This window comes from Lactuca serriola, chromosome 4 (genome assembly GCF_051521515.1).
Source record: "Lactuca serriola cultivar US96UC23 chromosome 4, Lser_US96UC23_V15, whole genome shotgun sequence".
NCBI classification, from domain to species: Eukaryota; Viridiplantae; Streptophyta; class Magnoliopsida; order Asterales; family Asteraceae; genus Lactuca; species Lactuca serriola.
The window spans coordinates 145,672,037-145,690,994 of NC_136411.1; the positions used below are offsets into that span (position 1 = coordinate 145,672,037).

Sequence of the window (18,958 nt, forward strand, 5' to 3'; positions counted from 1 at the left end):
AGTTCTCCAGTCGCATGCCCTCAACCCGAGCATCCATGATCAAGCTCACAAGCGGAGAATCCACCGCTATCCTCATACATAGAGATGGGGTGGAAGACCCAGCTGACTTGCGGCTCAAAGCATCTGCCACCACATTCGCTTTACCGGGGTGGTAAAGGATCTCGCAATCGTAGTCCTTGACTACATCCAGCCACCTGTGCTACCTCATGTTCAGGTTTGGCTGATCCATGATGTGTCTTAAGCTCTTGTGATCCGTGTATATGGTACAACGGACCCCATATAGGTAATGTTTCCATATCTTGAGAGCGAACACCACCGCTCCCAGCTCTAGATCATGTGTAGGATATCTCGTCTCATGCGGCTTCAGCTGCCACGATGCGTAAGCTATCACCCGTTCTCTCTCCATGAGGACTACCCCTAAACCTATGATGGATGCATCACAGAATACCACAAAATCCTCCACTCCCTCCGAGAGTGTCAAGACTGGTGCCTTGCACAACCGCTGACGGAGGGTCTCAAACACTCTCTGCTGCTTAGGTCCCCACCAAAAATCTACCCCCTTCCTTGTCAGACGAGTGAGGGTACTGCAATCTTGGAGAAATCCCGTATAAATCTCCGGTAGTACCCTACTAATCCCATGAAACTCCTGATGCCTGAAGGAGATCTCGACACCTCCCACTGCATGATTACCTCGATTTTGGACGGATCGAGCAGAATCCCCTCCTGGTTAACGAGATGTCCGAGGAACTGGACCTCTCGTAACCAAAACTCACACTTCGAGAACTTAGCATACAACCGTTCTCGTCTTAGAACTCCCAATAACTCCCTTAGTTGCTCTTCGTGTTGTTCTCGGGTATTGGAATACACCAAGATATCATAATTAAACACTATGACTAAGCGATCAAGCATCGGTCTGCAGACCCGATTCATCAGGTCCATGAATACTGCTGGCACGTTGGTGAGACCAAACGGCATCACCAGTTCACCACGAACTTGTAATGACCATAACAAGTCCGAAACGCGGTCTTCTCCACGTCTTCCTCTCTGAACCGGACCTAAAGATACCCCGAACTCAAATCAATCTTGGAGAACCAAGATGCACCCTGTAACTGATCAAAGATATCATTTATCCACAGGAGTGGATAACGGTTCTTCACCGTAAACTTGTTCAACTCCCTATAATCAATGCACATCTGGTGCGAACCATCCTTCTTCCTGACGACGAGGATCTGTGTTCCCCATGGAGAACTGCAAGGTAGAATGAATTGCTTGCCCAACAGTTCCTGCAACTGTGATGACAACTCCTGCATCTCGGGTGGTGCCAACCGGTATGGCGCCTTGGCGATAGGAGCCGCACCCGGCACCAGGTCGATCTGGAACTCGACCTGCCTCTCCGGAGGTACCCCTAGTAACTCCTCCGGGAACACGTCAGCAAACTCTCTAAACACTGGAACCTCTGAAACTGGAATCTGATCTTTGACTGACGTATCCACCACATACATTAGATAATCTACACACCCGTGCTGAATATACTACCGAGCCCTGGCAGCTGAACAAAACCCTGATCCCACTCTGGTGCTCTCGCCATATACAACCAATTCTCCCCTACTTGGGGTTCGAACTACCACCTGCTGGCCCTCGCAAACTATCATGGCACCAAATCAACTAAGCCAATCCATCCTCAAAATCATGCACACCTCCCCCATGGGAATCAGAATTAAATCTATCGGAAAGGACACTCCGAAGATCTCCAACTCGCATCCTCGGTAGACCGAAGAAGCAGAAACTACGTGTTCGTTGGCGATAGAGACTCACAACGGGCACTCTAGCCCACCTACTAGCACACTGAAATCCCTACTAAATGTTTGAGATATGAAATACCGACTCGCTCCCGAGTCAAATAAAATCAATGCAGGCAAGGAGATCACTAAAAACGTACCTAATCATAGGTATAACAGATAAGCATAAAACATATATAATAAATGAGATAAAAGGATAGAAACATACCAGCAACCACATCTGGTGCTGCCCTGGCCTCCTCGGCTGTAAACTGGAAGGCACACCCCCGAGCCTTTGGAGGCTCTGCCTTAACTGGTGTCTCATCTGCAATCCTCAATGTAGCCGGCGCTGGAGCCTGCATTGGCCTGGTTGCGAGCTGTGGACAGTTGGTCTTCACGTGACAAACCTAATGACAGTGATAACATATCCTCATATACGATGTAGGGGTGGAATGGCGACAGTCCCTAGCATATTTCCCCTCCTTGCCACACTTATGACAACCACTACCCACTCGACAAACTCCAGAATGACCATTGCCGCACTTTCCACAAGTGCAGCTCTGTTGACCCCCGGTCCTAGAATCAGTGGTCTTAGACCACTTCTGCGCCAGCTAAGACTATGTCAGGGCCTGTCGCTGCTCCCTCAACTGCAGCTCGATCTCCACTCACGCCACCTAGCAGCCTCCTGTAGATCCAGTAGAGTATCACATCGTTGTTTGGTAACAAACTAACGGATGTCCGTCTTGAGCATGCTCATATAATGCGTCATCTGAGCCTGCTCAGAAGCAAACTCTGGGAAGAAAATCGCCCTCTCTATGAACATACGGGTGATCTCCGTCACCAACTCCCCATCCTATGTCAAACTCAAAAACTTATGAGCCAATCATTCCCGCTCAACCTGTGGAATGTATCGGGCGCTGAACATACCCCTGAACTGCTCCTAAGTAACAACAACTCTTTGATCATTGGTGTACGACCCTATCGTCAACCGCCACCAGTCCTTGGCCCCGGACCTTAGCAGGTTCAGAGCACACCTGACCTTATGGTCAGTAGGACACGAGCAAGTAAACAAACTCACCTCAACATCAGAAACCCACCTCATAGACTTGATGGGGTCTTGAGTCCCATCAAAAGTAGGGGGCTTCGTGTTATCGAAGTCCCTGTATTGGAATCCCCGAGTGGCTCCTACTCCTCCCCCTGCCGCCGATGCAGCTGATGCCGCTGCAGCGGCAACCGTCTCCGCAAGGGCTGCGTATCTGTCATCGAAGTTGTTGGATTAGATGTCTAAGCCAATAACTATTATTGGTAGATAGTGAACCTTTCCCAATCCGAATCCATATGATGCACCAAAACCTTAGAATAACCTTTGACTCTCTGCCATGCCATTACCAACCTCTGAACCGACGGGAGAAGATGATCAAACCAAGAATATCCGCATTTCATCCAATCCCTAACAACAACTTGCGAACAAATATAAATACAGAGTAGAAATTCCATAGATTCATTATGATACCTGAATGGTACTCCCAGTAACCCTTGATCGCTCCTTATCCAAACCAACTAATTCATGGGTCTTCCGATCTCCATCAACGCATCACCACTGAAAGTATCACAAATAGATGAAATGAATGATCATGACCATTAGGCCCATAGACCATGACTTGAATACCCCCACCAGGTCCTCAACACGGGTCTGGATGGCCACTGAGCCCACAACACAAGTCTAGAATGCCCTCCCCGACCCTTAGCCCATGTCTGGAATTCTCCCGATCTCACACCGACCTTGTTGGCATTACATCATACGCCCAACACTCTGGGCCGAAAGATACCCACCTCATTCCATTGCCTTGAAGGGACCTAAACAACATCTCTCACAATCACCAATTGAGTACAACAATGTTGCAATCCTACCACACCTGATTCTCGTCACAGAGCAAGTTGCTACCCAAGCAAAATCTTACAAAACCATGGTCGCACATGACCCGAGAATAGGATAATGGTCAAACTCTTGACCCAATTCGAAGGCTAAAACCCAAAAGAACAATGCACATTATTAGGAAACCCAAACCTCATCCAAAAGGGAAGAATTTCCCGATGAAAATCAACACACCACCTCCATCAATAACATAAGACATCCTCATCACCGGTCGAAACAAGATCCTATACTTGATCTAGACTAAATGGATCATACCAACACGAAACTAGCTCGAGAAGACTTCCAAGGCGATCTCAAAGGTTGCCAAACCTGAGTCTGCTACGAACCAGAATTCCACTGCACCATTAAGGGTAAACATACCCAAAGACTAAGGGAAGATAAACACATTGTATAGGAGGGTGGATGACTGATATGTGTATTTCTATATATATTTTTATGCACTTTATCTTAATATTTTGGCCTTATTTATTCTCTTTTAGAACTAAAAAGTACTCATAATGCTTTGAATTATGTTTTGCAGCTATTCATTGGCGATAAAGCACAAAAGAAAAGACTGAAGAGGAAACCGGACTTAGAAGCTAAAAGAAATTAAAAATGCTGAAGGAGTGATTATGCCCCGCGTCCATAGCGATTACGCCCCGCGTAACTACCTAAGTGACATATGCCCCGCGTAACTTAAGGGTACGCGCCGCGTACTGGTTGGCCTCGGATATGTTCAATCGCGTAGTGATCCTTAGTACGCCCAACGTAATCCGACTTATGCCCAGCGTACGTAAGTCGGCTACAAAGGTTATAAAAGTCGATTTTCAGCTAACCAGGAGGGGGGAATTCGACTTACAACTTAGTTTAGTCGATATTAAACTTCTGTTAAGCCGTTTTGAGGGTTTAGAAGGCGGTCGGAAGGCCGTTAAGCTAACGGGAGCGGAGATCGGAAGGGTTGGAGAGCGGATACATGTCGGTAATCATATGGATTGTTAACGTGACCATGTTTAGCATTCCATTGTGGTACTTTTCTGTATTTAGTTTCTGATTTGGGTGTAAAAACCTTTTACTTTGTGTTTATGATTGAATGAAGCTTTGATTATTAGACTAATTGCTATATTGAATTGTTTATTTATGTTTAATTTATCTTGCCAAGCTTGTTAAAAGATCCTTATGTGTTAATGATGATTATTTTCTGTTAATTGTTAAGTGAATTGAGTTGCATGAACATCTGCTTGATTTGCTTGTCTCTTATGATTTTTGATGACCATCGAGATTATAAGTCTAGAAATAACGAATGTGAAACTAGGATTAACTTGAGAATAAGTAAGTTAATGTGTGAGCCTTGTTGGATGACCATCAACAAGAGGTTAAATTGAATTAATAATTCGATTAACTATATTTACAAGTCTTGCTTGATACGAACTGAACACTAGGAAGCATGTTAGTTTAACCAACTGATCACTGTTTGAATTGACTTGTTTTCTAAAGGATTAGTTATAGTGAACACGAATCTAATCATTTTAGGAATCGATGAACATGAATAAATGAATTTATATATGCAATTGTCTATGTTTTCAAGGTGTAATTTGTCTAAACCAAAGTACCTGAAGAGATTTGTTTTCCTGTTAGTTTATCGAGAGTAGTTAATTAATTGTTAGTTTGAAATTTATTTCTTTATTCTTTTCGTGTGACCTATAACCTATAATTAAATATATTAAATTAATCAACCGTTCCCTGTGATCGACACCCGACTTACCTAAGCTATACTGTAATCTGACTAGGTACACTGCCTATAAGTGCATAGATAGTCTAAGTTTGTTAGGTTATAAATATTAAAATTAATGGGTACTTTTGTGCACATCAATGACGCATTCCTTTCTCTTAACTGTCACCTCTGAATCCTTCGGAGAATTCTCGCTGAAAGACGAACTCAATGACCAAAGACATATGACACCTTGAAACCTAAACCAGAGAACCACAAACAAACCCACCCGGAGCTAAACATACCCACTTCTGGAAAGGTTCACCAATCAACATCTGCCCAACAAATCTGAAAGCAACAATCCAAATAAAAAACTGACAAAACCTTCAATGACTGACGCTCAACCTAAGAATTCCCAATTCTCCCCCACTTAGAAAACTAACCACCACCCACTTGTGGTGAAACCAAAACATAACTTAACTGACCCAACCAGATACAACCATTTCTGACCATGGAATGAATAACATACGCAGAATGATCCTCTTTATACGGATCAATCGAGACCCAAGAGAAACATGAATTTCAGCTATAGACCCCTAAATTTCCCACTTATAACCACTTACAAGCATAGACAGCTACCAATCTACGACCCAAACATACCTTCCTCACTTGCAATCCTAATGACGATCCGACAACTGGCCTTCCCATCTCCTAAGGATATGGGCCCTTGCTCGCATCGCTAAGGTACTCATGCCACATCAATCCACTTGCGCACACCGGCGCTGATATACTGTCCCCAACCACTACAACCAACATACCCCCAGCTGAGAATCCAACCTAACTCGAGAGGTCACATGCCTACCCACTCCTTCTAACTCAGAAAAAACCGAAGGGTAAGATCCTTGCCACAGATAACAACAATCTAATCCCACAACCCATCACTTACATCCCAAATGCGATTTCCAAGCCGATCATATCAACCACTTCCTCCCTATGTCTTAAGGCCCGAGGGCTGACCTCTAACAAAACCCTCGAGACTTCCAACCAACATACTCACATGGGTCTGAACCACTCAATCCACATCAATATCGCCACATGGGCCTAAACAAACACACAACCCATCCTCGCCTGAGCAACCCCAAGCCAAAAGATCAACAGATACGAAACCACTGTCTCGAACCATTGTATCCAACCATGCTATCTTCCCTGACCAGTCCTTAGAATCCCCGAAATCCTGCTTGAATTGAGTATGTATCATGTGCTTTAAGTAGTATAGGCCCAATACTACCTTCCACACCTATCCATACTTTCCTCAAGAATCATCTCAGGTCCTCTAAAACCTATTCATAAAATACTCCTGAAATTTGCTCAACAACGAACATTTGCACAAAAAAAAATACTCCCTAGGCTATCCTAGGGTTCCACACTTCTCTGCCATCAACTGCTGAAGAGCTCCACACAATGTCAATTAGACATTCCATGAATACAATCACATGCAACAAAGTTCAGATAATCCTCCGAGTAACAGACTCATCCCTATAACGGTTGGACTCAGACGAGAGTTGTGCAGCAACATCAGATTCTTCACTATGAGATTATCCAACCTTTTCCACATGTGACTTGACATATTCACTTAATGGCTAACTCACACCACTCATGAGATCCACAAAGCCCAAAGCAAGCAACATTCGTGCAGAGGAGCCGACTGCCATTAAATGCAGTAAAATCTGACAGATTCTCCTATGGAATCCTCGATCTCAAACTCCGAACACCACGGATACACCTTCACCCTACTCTTGCTCTCATCGAGTGGCTAATCATTCTTCGCGTCGACTCGCTATAAACCGTGCCCAGACCAGGGAAGTTACCTCATCCAGTCGCGGTAACACGACTAGTCGGCTAACCATTGCACCTACTCATGAAACTTCCACCAACCCTGCAACACTCGCATATGCTAGCCATACATAACACTAAATCCTATAGACAATAGAATACTTAGTCCTACTCTAAGCCCAAAACCAGACGAGGAATAAGAAATAAAGCCAAACCAAATATTCTCAGGCTATAAAATCTTAGTTATGTACAACTATGATGCATACACTAAGCAACTACAGTAATGATGTCAATTTCATATACTAAAGAACCCTAGGCTATTAGGCATCATATAATCAGGAAATTCTATCATGCAATTCCTGGAGATCCCTAGCCTATCACTAGCATGCTGTTCTAAGGTCTCATAATATTAAATAATAGTATGGTATTTTGGGATCTACTTACTGGCTCCGGCTGATCGTATACATCACGTCCTCGTTATGTATTTTGAAAACCATTTGAAAATCTTTTTCCTTAGTTTGAGTTTGGATTCACACGAGTGTTCCTCCAATTCACTCAAGTTAAGGCTCTGATACCAACTTGTAACATCCATAAAATTTCAATAAAATTTAAACTTTTCAAAACAATCCATTTATTAAAGAGGTGTTACAAAACCGTTGTTTCCAAAACCTTTATTTAAAACCAAAATTATTTACACATAGTTTTTAAACAATAACGTTATCAGAGTATCCTAGAAACGATAAGTTCCAAAAACACGAGGATGTGTACGGTCATGCCTTCACCTTGCCACAATCCACTGAAGTACCTGAAACCATAAACCAAAATTGTAAGCACGAAGATTAGTGAGTTCCCCCAAAATACCTACACAAACAATAGCTAATATACAAAATAACAACATGCAACGGGTCCACAACTAACATACTGGATTACCCCTGAGCCCACAACATAAGTATGGCTTGCCTCCTAAGCCACAAATTATGTCTGGCTTGCTCCCTGACTGTCAGTATGAGTCTCGCATGTCCTACCCGATCCTCAGCTAATATATGGAATGCCCATGAGCCCTCAGTATGAGTCTGACATGTCCTTCCTGGCCCTCAGCTCATATCTGGATCGCTCCAATTTCCTCAAGCCCTCAGTACGAGTCTGGCATACCAACCGGGTCCTTAGCTCGTATTTGGAATGTTGTTGAGCCCTCAGTATGAGTCTGGCATGCCCTACCTGGCCCTCAGTTCATATCTGGAATGCTCCAGGGTTTGTTGGCTATAGCACGAAGCAGTACTACCTCAACCCATCCACACAATATGTCTAGATATAACAAATAATAGCATAAACATATAAACATGCAATTCTTAGGTAGTCCAACAGATCTACCAGACTAGCTTAACAAGACTATCATGCATAATTATATCATACTCAACATATCGGCAATATCAGGTTATCAAACCATTGGGCCGACCTTGGTGCCTTCGAACCAAAAGTATAGTAAGGAAGACTCACCTCACACTGCTGATCACACAAACGTTCCCTTGGTGCTGGCTGCCAGATCCTGAACCGCCACATCAAGACGACACCCCATCAATAGTTGATTCCATGAATAACCTCTAGCTGTAAATCCGCTATCACCCACACGCTAACAAATACCAAAATGACAGTCCATCAACATCTAGTTACTGACTCATACTACGAGTCTAATTCAGGGTAAAAGACCTTTTTACCCGTCCTCAAAATTGGCCTAAAGCTAAGGCCCAAACTAGATGAGAAAAGGTCCAATATCAAAATAAATTCCTTAAGTCCAATTATGGCCCAATTTCCTAAATTTGGCCTAATTCCTTCATGGCCTTCACTCAAGAAGATCCAGTAAGCCAAAAGTATATACCATAAAATCCCAAACGGCCCAATGCAACCCAATGCAAAACCAACCTAAATCTTGATCCAAAAAGGCTCAAATTACTTCAAGTCCCACACTTGGCCCAATTTTCTAAATTGGGCCCAACTCCTTATTGGGTCTTATCCTAAGGTCCAATCCTCCATTTAGTCCAGAACACACTATTCGGATAGTCCATTAGGGCCCAAGAATCAAAGCCCAAACAGATGACCCAAACCCGAAGCCCAAAGTCCAAAACGCAAACAGAGGCGTGCGCTGGGCGTACCCCTTCGGTACGTTGGGCGTAACTTGCCATGCATTGACCACCATTGGGGTGGTTGACTCAGTACGCAGGGCGTACATCGACTTATGTGGGGCGTACCCTCGCATGCCTTAAAATCCTTATAAGTGCTTAATGGATTAAGCACTTAAGCTCAAACTTCAGATCCATGACTCAAAAGTACTCCTAAATCATAAAGTCTCAAACTTTAATACTTTAGACGTCCAAAAAGGGCTTAATACATGGTCTTGATCCATTAAGACCTCCTATTAGCAACATGAAGCCAAACCAGCCAAAGGGACCTCATGTTTATAACTTAGAACCCTTCCTAGGGTCTGAAAGGACAACTCAAAACATCCAAAACAAATCATGCATAACAATGGGACTTTTGGGACAAGAAGAACACCAAAAAGCTACCAAAACAAGATCTAAACAATCCAAGCATAAAGGTAAAAACTTTAGACCTCCTAAAGCTCCCAAAGAAGATAATAATCCCATATCTACAAGCTCCCTTCCTTCCTTGACTCCTTTGATGCACTAACTTCTCCTTCAACCATACAAGAAATACACTCATAACTCACATACACACACTAGAGGAGTTAGGGTTTGCCAAAAACGATCCCAGAACTTAGAGGCTGAAAAGATAGGGGGAAAAAGGGCCATAATGATGCTTAAATACTCCACAAACCCTAAAAGTTAGGGTTTCACCCAGACACTAGTACGTCTAGCGTACATATGTGTACGCCCAGCGTACTAGGGCACACCCTAATACGCTTAACATACTCATATGTACGCCCAACGTACTACTTTTGCTCCAGAGTTACCATTTTGCCACTAGGGCTTCCCATGACCACTCATTTCTAATCTAAGGACTAAAAATGCCATAATTACAACCCAAGGGATGAATTTGAAATTACTTTAAGATTGAGGTGTTACAACTTGCGACGTGGCTCGCATCGCTATACCTCTATACTTACATCGTGACTACAAGTTTTTCCCTTAAACACCAAAATCTTGAAATCCTCAAATTGACAATTTGACAACCTTGAAAATAGGTGTTACATTATATGAATACATTGATCAAATTATTGATATTCCCAAATTAAATTATCATTTTTTTGTCACAAATAAATAATTCTTAGAAAATTTTCAAAATGATGTATAATTACTTGATTACGAAAAGTTAAATTTGGGCTTTAATAGCTTAAAGATTCATAATGATCTCAGAAACAAAATTGAAAGAAGATTCATACCGACTTTTAGTCGTTAGGAGTAAAAAATGTAAGTTTTTCAACATCTTGTAGACCCAAAAATTGCAAGGCAAAAAGTGAAATCAACGGTTTGTTGATGTTAATATTGATGTCAGAGACTAGTTTTTTCTTATTTGTTAATATTGTGGTTTATCGAAGAAAGAAGATGAAGGTAGACGACGACTTGGGTTTCGATAACCACAACAGAGGCTTCAATGATGATTATGGACGTCATTGCAGAGAAACAATGTCGTCGGGGCATACTAATCATGACCGCAATATGAGATTTTTTTGAAAAAGAATATGAATATAATTTCTTGAACGTATTTGAAAGAAAAAGGATATTGTGGGGTGGGATGGACTCCATTTTATTTTCTAAATATTTTATATATGAAAAGAAATATAGAATTTGAAGGAAAAAAAGTGTAAGATAACAAAAGACAAAAAAATTTAAATTTATACAGGTACAAATCCAAAATTTTATTGAATAAAACCACAAAAAATGACAACAAGATATACATTATTTTTATAGTCTCGTCAACTATAAAATCATTAGGAAAGTTATAATTTTTTTTTATTAAAAAAATACATTACATTTTTTAGAATTAAATGAATCAACTATAAAATCATTAGGAAAGTTATAATTTTTTTTTTATTAAAAAAATACATTACATTTTTTAGAATTAAATGAATCGCTAGATGTCTAAAAGTTAATTTTAAACGTGTATACTTTTCAAATGCACGTTGTAATAGTAAATCATCGGTGATTCACCGGAATTATCGCCGACGGCAATAGACCACATGTCCTCCAGCGAGTAAGTGTGGTAGGTAGACAAGACGTCTTAACTTTGTGATATCAAACTTTAAAGAATCACCACCCAAAAGTTGACCTACCCCTCAATACCAAAACCTTCTTAACTTAATAAACAAACATAAACATGACTTTCCGTTTCATATGACTCCACGTTATTGTCGACTTAGTATAATCTTTTTCATAATTTATTTTATTCAAAGACATGTGGCTACAAAGTCAGCATAAAAGTGGTATAACAAAAAAACAACTCCAACCTCACCAACCACACCAATGCCCAATTGCCCATTATGCCCTCCGACCACTTGATCAAATTTCCATTATTACCCTTCAAACCAACCCATAATCCCAAACTACCCTCCGGCCACCACAGGCGTATAAAGTATTTTGCCTTTTTGCAACCTTTTAATTCCCAATCCAGACGCCTATTTCTCTCTCTAGAAATATTTTCCGATGGAGCCGGAGAAGGAGATAATTTTCCGATCAAAACTCCCGGATATCTACATACCCAAACATCTACCTTTACACTCGTATTGTTTTGAAAACATTTCAGACTTCAGTGAACGCCCTTGTCTCATTGATGGCGCAACCGGTGAAGTCCACACCTACGCCGAAGTCGAGCTCACGTCACGAAAAGTTGCTTCCGCTCTTCACCAACACGGCATCAACAAGGGCGACGTAATCATGATCTTGCTTCCAAACTCGGCTGAATTCGTTTACTCTTTCTTCGGTGCATCTTACCTAGGCGCCATCTCCACCATGGCCAACCCGTTCTTCACCGCTGCTGAGATCATCAAGCAGGCAAAAGCCTCCAGCGCTAAGATCATCATCACGCAATCCGCACACGTACCGAAGGTCAGAGACTTCGCATCGGATAATTCAGTTAAGATTGTGTGCATCGATTCGGCTCTGGAAGGATGTTTGCACTACTCGGAGCTGATTTCCGGCGACGAGAGTAAATTGCCGGAGGTTGAGATCTCGTCTGACGACGTGGTGGCTCTACCGTACTCCTCCGGGACCACTGGTCTACCAAAAGGAGTGATGTTGACTCACAAGGGGCTTGTGACGAGCGTCGCACAACAAGTCGATGGAGAGAATCCTAATTTATGGATCCACAAAGAGGATGTGTTGATTTGCGTGTTGCCGTTGTTCCACATCTACTCGTTGAATTCGATCTTGTTGTGTGGATTACGCGCAGGTGCAGCCATCCTTATCATGCAGAAATTCGACATAGTTCCGTTTCTGCAACTGATCGAGAAGTACAAAGTGACGATCGGACCATTCGTGCCGCCGATCGTGTTGACGATCGCGAACAACGAGGAATTGGTGGATAAGTACGATTTGTCATCGATAAGAACGGTAATGTCCGGCGCGGCGCCGTTGGGAAAAGAGCTTGAAGATACTGTTAGGATGAAGTTCCCGAATGCGAAGCTTGGACAGGTATGGCGTTCCTTCCACAACATTCTCTCTCTCACACACTTGAACACACAGTTGATGCATCTGTCTACACGTATTTCTTATGATTATCTAAAATTAACATCATTTTCAATACTCTCGTTATATGAACTGAACAAACCAGTATTGTCCTTTTGCGAAACAGGTAAGATAAATGTCTGGAAATGTAGTTTGATTGATGGTTTTATATTAAATGGAAAGAGCCAAAAATATTTAATTTTTTTTAGACCCACTGAATTAAATGAAAACCGAATCCATTGCTTCATTTAACAGATGAGATTTAATTTGTTAGGTCCTTATAAACATAATAAGACCAATTTATTCATTTTTATACAACTTGGGTTACAAGGAGTCCATAAATATTTGTTACCCCATCGACATAATTGGTTGGTAAAATACTCCATACATCATTATTACCAATTATAGAAATACCTAACATGAAATTCTATATAATTGTAGTAACTAGTTGTTTTGTAACTAGTTTATAACCCGTGGAACCACAATTATAAAATTAATTAAATTTTCATATTAAAAATTCAAAATTATTAATCAATTATTTTAAATAAATTGCATTAATTAAGAGATTTTTTTTTGTTATATAAAATTATATATATTGATTTATATATATATATATATATATATATATATATATATATATATATATATATATATATGTGAAATTATATTACTATCAACTTTATTTTAATTCTTATTCTAATGTTATTAATTTAATGTGTTTAGAGTGTAAAATATAAAATTTAAAATTTAAAATGAAAAATAAATATGTTGACAAGTGACATGATATTAACTAGGAAACCAAATAGGGTGACACATGATAAAAGGATAATAAACATATTTTTTTGTTAGGATACGAAAATTGGTTACTCGTATATATTTTATGTAATTACACATTAAGTTAGCTTTTAGCCTGTTAACTTATATATATTTTATGTAAATTTACAAATTTTAAAAGCTTACCGCTACATACCAAATATTTATACATAAATAAAATATGCATTATACTTGTTTAGTTATAACAAATTTAAGTTCCCAATAATAATTTAAATATGTAAAATAAAAATTGCATTAGAAAAAAGATATAAGAAAACTATTTACTAGATCTTTACGTCGAGTGCATGTTTGACAAAATTAGCTGTTCACCAGGTAGTTGATAGTTGATAACGGATGGTTGAATAATGACAGGGTTACGGTATGACAGAGGCAGGACCAGTGTTAGCCATGTGCTTAGCCTTCGCTAAAGAGCCATTCGACATAAAGTCCGGTGCATGTGGCACCGTGGTCCGTAATGCCGAGATGAAAATCATCGATCCCGAAACCGGTGCCTCACTTCCTAAAAACCAACGAGGCGAGATTTGTATTCGTGGTGACCAAATCATGAAAGGTATTGTACCTATTTTTCTAATCCTTATCTTTGTACACTATGTGTCAACATCAATATATGTCACAATTTGATTGTCATCTACTATTCAACCAAATATGTTTTTTTTTTAATGTGGATTGAATTATCTATAGGTTATTTGAATGACCCTGAGGCGACTAAGAGTACAATAGACTCAGAGGGTTGGTTACATACGGGTGATATTGGGTACATTGATGATGATGATGAGCTTACCATTGTTGATCGGCTTAAGGAGTTGATTAAATACAAAGGATTTCAAGTAGCACCCGCTGAGCTGGAAGCCTTGTTGCTTACTCATCCCGACATTTCTGATGCTGCAGTTGTCCCGTAAGTTTGCACTTTCTCATCACAACAACTGAATTAATTGTTAGCAAAAGACCATGACTAAAAATTTAATAGTACTCACGTAAGTGGTCAGGATATAAAAATTAATTAAAAGATGTTCTGATATTCGTACTATGTCAAGATTGTGATTTACCTTTTCTATTTTTTGGCCGCTAGTGAAGTACGATGAACTTTTTGTTACACATAATAAAGGAATAAATCTTAAAAAGATGATTAATGTGAGTATCGAACTATACAAATACCTAAATTGTCCTTGGGGGTTAAAAATGAAAATAGCGAGAATAGCATGACTGGATCTGGCACCAAAATCGGGTTGGCACATGTGTTGTCATTGCTAGTTGGCTCTAGCATTAAATAGAATTATACGGAGTATTTTATAATTATAAAATATTAAAATATCTAAATATGCACTTACCTCCCACCAACTATTCTGACTAAACAAGGAGTGCCCATCCACCACGAAAATTGACACTTTGACTCCTTATAAGTAGGTTGTCGTGTGTCAATTAGCTAGTTTCATTTTAATTAGGTTTTTTACTTTTTATAAATTGCATCGATTTGATTTTGACATAATATTTTGTGATGTGTTTATCTCAGAATGAAAGATGAAGCAGCAGGAGAGGTTCCGGTTGCTTTTGTGGTGAAATCGGCTGACTCAAGCATAACAGAGGACGATATTAAGAAATTTATACACAAACAGGTAATTAATTATCTTTATATATAATCATCCATAAAACTATGTATTTACTTGAATGTGTATTTATTAATGGTAGTCTTTTTTTTATATATATATAATTTACAGGTAGTATTCTATAAAAGAATAAACCGTGTGTTTTTTATCGAAGCGATTCCTAAATCGCCATCAGGGAAAATTCTTCGTAAAGACTTGAGAGCAATGCTTGCTGCTGGTGTTCCAAATTAAATGTTATTAGATACATCAATAACTTAATGGATGAAATTTGTTAAGGATTGTGTTTTGTTGTCTGTATATTAAACCATTTTTATTTTTAAATATTGTTTTTAATAAAGTTATGATTTGTTGAGAAGTCTTTTTTTCACTTGCTGAAAACATCAATGTACTCTTTCAAGCTTGAGTTATTCTTTTTTGTTCTCTAGTGCTCGAGAATATAATGAATGATCATGACGAAATAACTTTTTACCTTATTGTTGGGTGTAAGTGATGAACACTGAGAGTTCTTGTATTGAATGATAATGATAGTAACATTTACATGAGTTGGTACAAATACATAGAAATACAGTTGATTCCTAAATACAAGCATAAGACCCGGTATTAGAGTGTGAGTAGGACTAAGACTATACACATGTGCTCTTATACATAGAAAGTACCCTTATTACCCCCTACAAGCTCAAAGTCGGGTCGAATTTGAAGCTTGTGTCTTAAGGTCGTTAAACGATCTTTGTGTAAAGGTTTCGTGAAGATGTCCACTACCTTATCAACTGAGAAGACGGGACTGATCTGGAGTTCCTTGGCTTCCACTTGTTCTTTGATGATGTGAAAATCCAAAGCAATGTGCTTGGATCTTGTACGAATAACTGGATTCTTTGTCATAAAAATGGCACCGATGTTATCACACAATAATAAACGAGAGCTTAGTAGAGGAGAGTGCAACTTAGACATCATTTGTTTAATCCATATCAATTCTGCAATTGTGTAGGCAAGTGAACGGTATTCCGCTTCTGGACCGAGCAACCACTCGTTGTTTTCGCGAGGTCCAGCTAATGAGATTACAACCATGAAAAATGGCAAAGCCTTACTGTGACCTGCTATCGTCTTGATCTGAAATCCATCCAGCATCCGAGTATGCTAGCAGAGAGGCAGTGGTTGTGGGTTTGAAGTGCAAGCATTGGTTTAGAGTGCCTTTTAGGTACCTGAGAATTCGTTTAACCGCCTGCCAATGTATAATAGTGGGCGAGTGCATATATTGACAAACTTTATTTACAGCAAAAGCTATGTCTGGGCGGGTGATGGTGGCGTATTGTAAGGACCCAACGACTTGTCGGTATAGAGTTGGATCAGGAAATGGATCGCCATGCATTGTTAAACGAGACTGACTATGAGCAGGTGTTGGGACTGGGGTTGCTTCATCTATGTGTGTTTGTATGAGTATATCATGTATGTACCCAACTTGACTCATTGTGGGACCAGTCTTAGTGGTTGTGATGTTGATGCCAAGGAAACAATGTAAGGAACCCAAGTCTTTGAGAGCAAAGGCACCATTGACTTGTGAAATTAAGCGGTTAAAAAGAGTTGCACTTGTCCCTGTGATAATCAAATCGTCAACATAAACCAAGACATAGATGGTGACAAAAGATAAATGATGAACAAATAGAGAGGTGTCCGAGTGACAAGAACGAATTCCTTGAGTGATCATATATGTCTTTAGTTTAGTGAACCAAGATCGGGGAGCTTGCTTAAGGCCATAGAGTCCCTTATGCAAGCGAAAAACATGATTTCGTTTTGTGGAATCTTCAAATCCTCGTGGTTGCTTCATGTAGACTGCTTCTTGCAAATAACCATTTAGAAATGCATTGTTGATGTCAAGTTGACGTATGCACCATCCATTTGAAATAGCCAGAGATAGAACTAAACGGATTGTGGTAGGCTTGATGACGGGACTAAAAGTTTCAAAGTAGTCAACACCCTCCTCTTGAATGTAGCCTTGATCAATGAGACGGGCTTTGTGTTGTTCAATTGTGCCATCAGACTTTCTTTTAACCATGTAAATCCACTTGAAGCCTACAAGATTAATGCTAGTGGGACAGGAAACAAGTGACCAAGTTTTATTTCGCATAAGGGCATCATACTCATTTTACATTGCATCTTGCCAACATTTGTACTTAATTGCCTGTTTAAATGTGGAGGGTTCAACAGTAGGGATAGAATCGGTGGATGCAGAATTAGCTTTGGGTTTGAGTGAATTGGTTCGTGCTCGAGTAATCATGGAATGTGTGGTGGTATTTGAAGGGCGATAGTGAGAGATGGAAGGACATGTCTATTTTGCATGAGAGCTTACTGTAGAGTTTTGATAAGTGGAAGTATTAGGAGAAGGGGGGATGTGTTGTTCGAGGGGACAATAACACTTGGGCTGGGATAGATGGGAGTGTGAGGTGGTGAAGGCAGAAGGGTAGGGGACAAAGAAGTGGATAATTGGAGAATTGCAGGATCAGTAGTAGATTGGGGCAAAAGTAAAGATTGTATAGGAGGAGTGGGAGGCAGAGTGGTTGAAAACGGGAAAACATCCTCGTTGAAAACGACGTGTCTGGCAATGTAGATTCGGGAAGAGGGTTGATGGTAACACAAATATCCCTTGTGAGAGGCACTGTACCCAATAAATACACATGGTAAAGATCTAAAATCAATTTTATGATGATTATAAGGTTTGAGAAACGGGTAGCAGAGGAATCCAAAAGTTTTTAGAAACGAATTATCGAGAACTTTAGAGTATAACTTCTGGTAGGGTGAGTGATAATGGAGAACAGGAGTTATGGTGCGATTGTGAAGGTAAGTTGTTGTTTTAAAACGCATGTTCCCAGAAGGTATGAGGAAGGGAGGAATGAGCAAGGACACTAAGACCTTTCTCCATAATGACCCGATTGCGCCTCTCGACTGTCCCATTTTGTTCCTGTGTACAAAGACAATAAATGCGATGGTCAATACCGTGTGTCGACAGGTAGGTAGAAACACTACAATATTTCCCTCCCAATCTGATTAGAGACTTTTGATGGTAGTCTTGAATTTAGTTTGGATCATTTGATGAAATTGGATAAAAATGGAGAGAACTTGATATTTTTAAGATAAGAAATAAATACACACATATTTTGTGCAATCATCAATAAACAAAATGAAATAGCGCTTTCCATTTATTGAAAAAAGTGGGGATGGACCCCATACATTAGAATAAACTAAATCAAAAGGTTTTAAAGATGCAACATGAGAACTAGTGAGTGGAAATCGGTGGCTCTTTCCAAGCTGATAGGAATCGCAGACAGTAGGGAAGGCATTTGATGAAGTTGGAAGCTTGAATGAAGACAAAAGGCACTTGAGAATAGGTGCATAGGGATGGGCAAGTCTCTTGTGCCAGCCGTGAAGAGAAGTGTGAACTCTAGTGAGTGCTATGATAGGAGTTGAATTGTTTGACAGTGTAACATCCCAAGTCCTAAGCATATTACTTAATCAATTTCTTTCATTTTGGCAGGTAAACTCGACGAGTTAGGAGCACTAACTCGCCGAGTAGAGAGTGTAATGGTCGCGGGATTTTGGAGTCTACTTGACGAGTT

At 40.2% G+C, this 18,958-nt stretch overlaps 1 protein-coding gene across 1 annotated transcript; it reads left to right on the forward strand.

Moving 5' to 3' along the window:
• The first annotated feature begins 11,830 nt into the window (after positions 1-11,830).
• LOC145102691 (4-coumarate--CoA ligase 2-like) lies at positions 11,831-15,705 on the forward strand. The gene is made up of 5 exons (XM_079040147.1): positions 11,831-12,879; positions 14,098-14,296; positions 14,428-14,641; positions 15,257-15,359; positions 15,462-15,705. The coding sequence occupies exons 1-5, from the start codon at positions 11,893-11,895 to the stop codon at positions 15,579-15,581; spliced, it is 1,623 nt and encodes a 540-aa protein (XP_078896273.1). The 5' UTR covers positions 11,831-11,892; the 3' UTR covers positions 15,582-15,705.
• Positions 15,706-18,958: the final 3,253 nt, after the last annotated feature.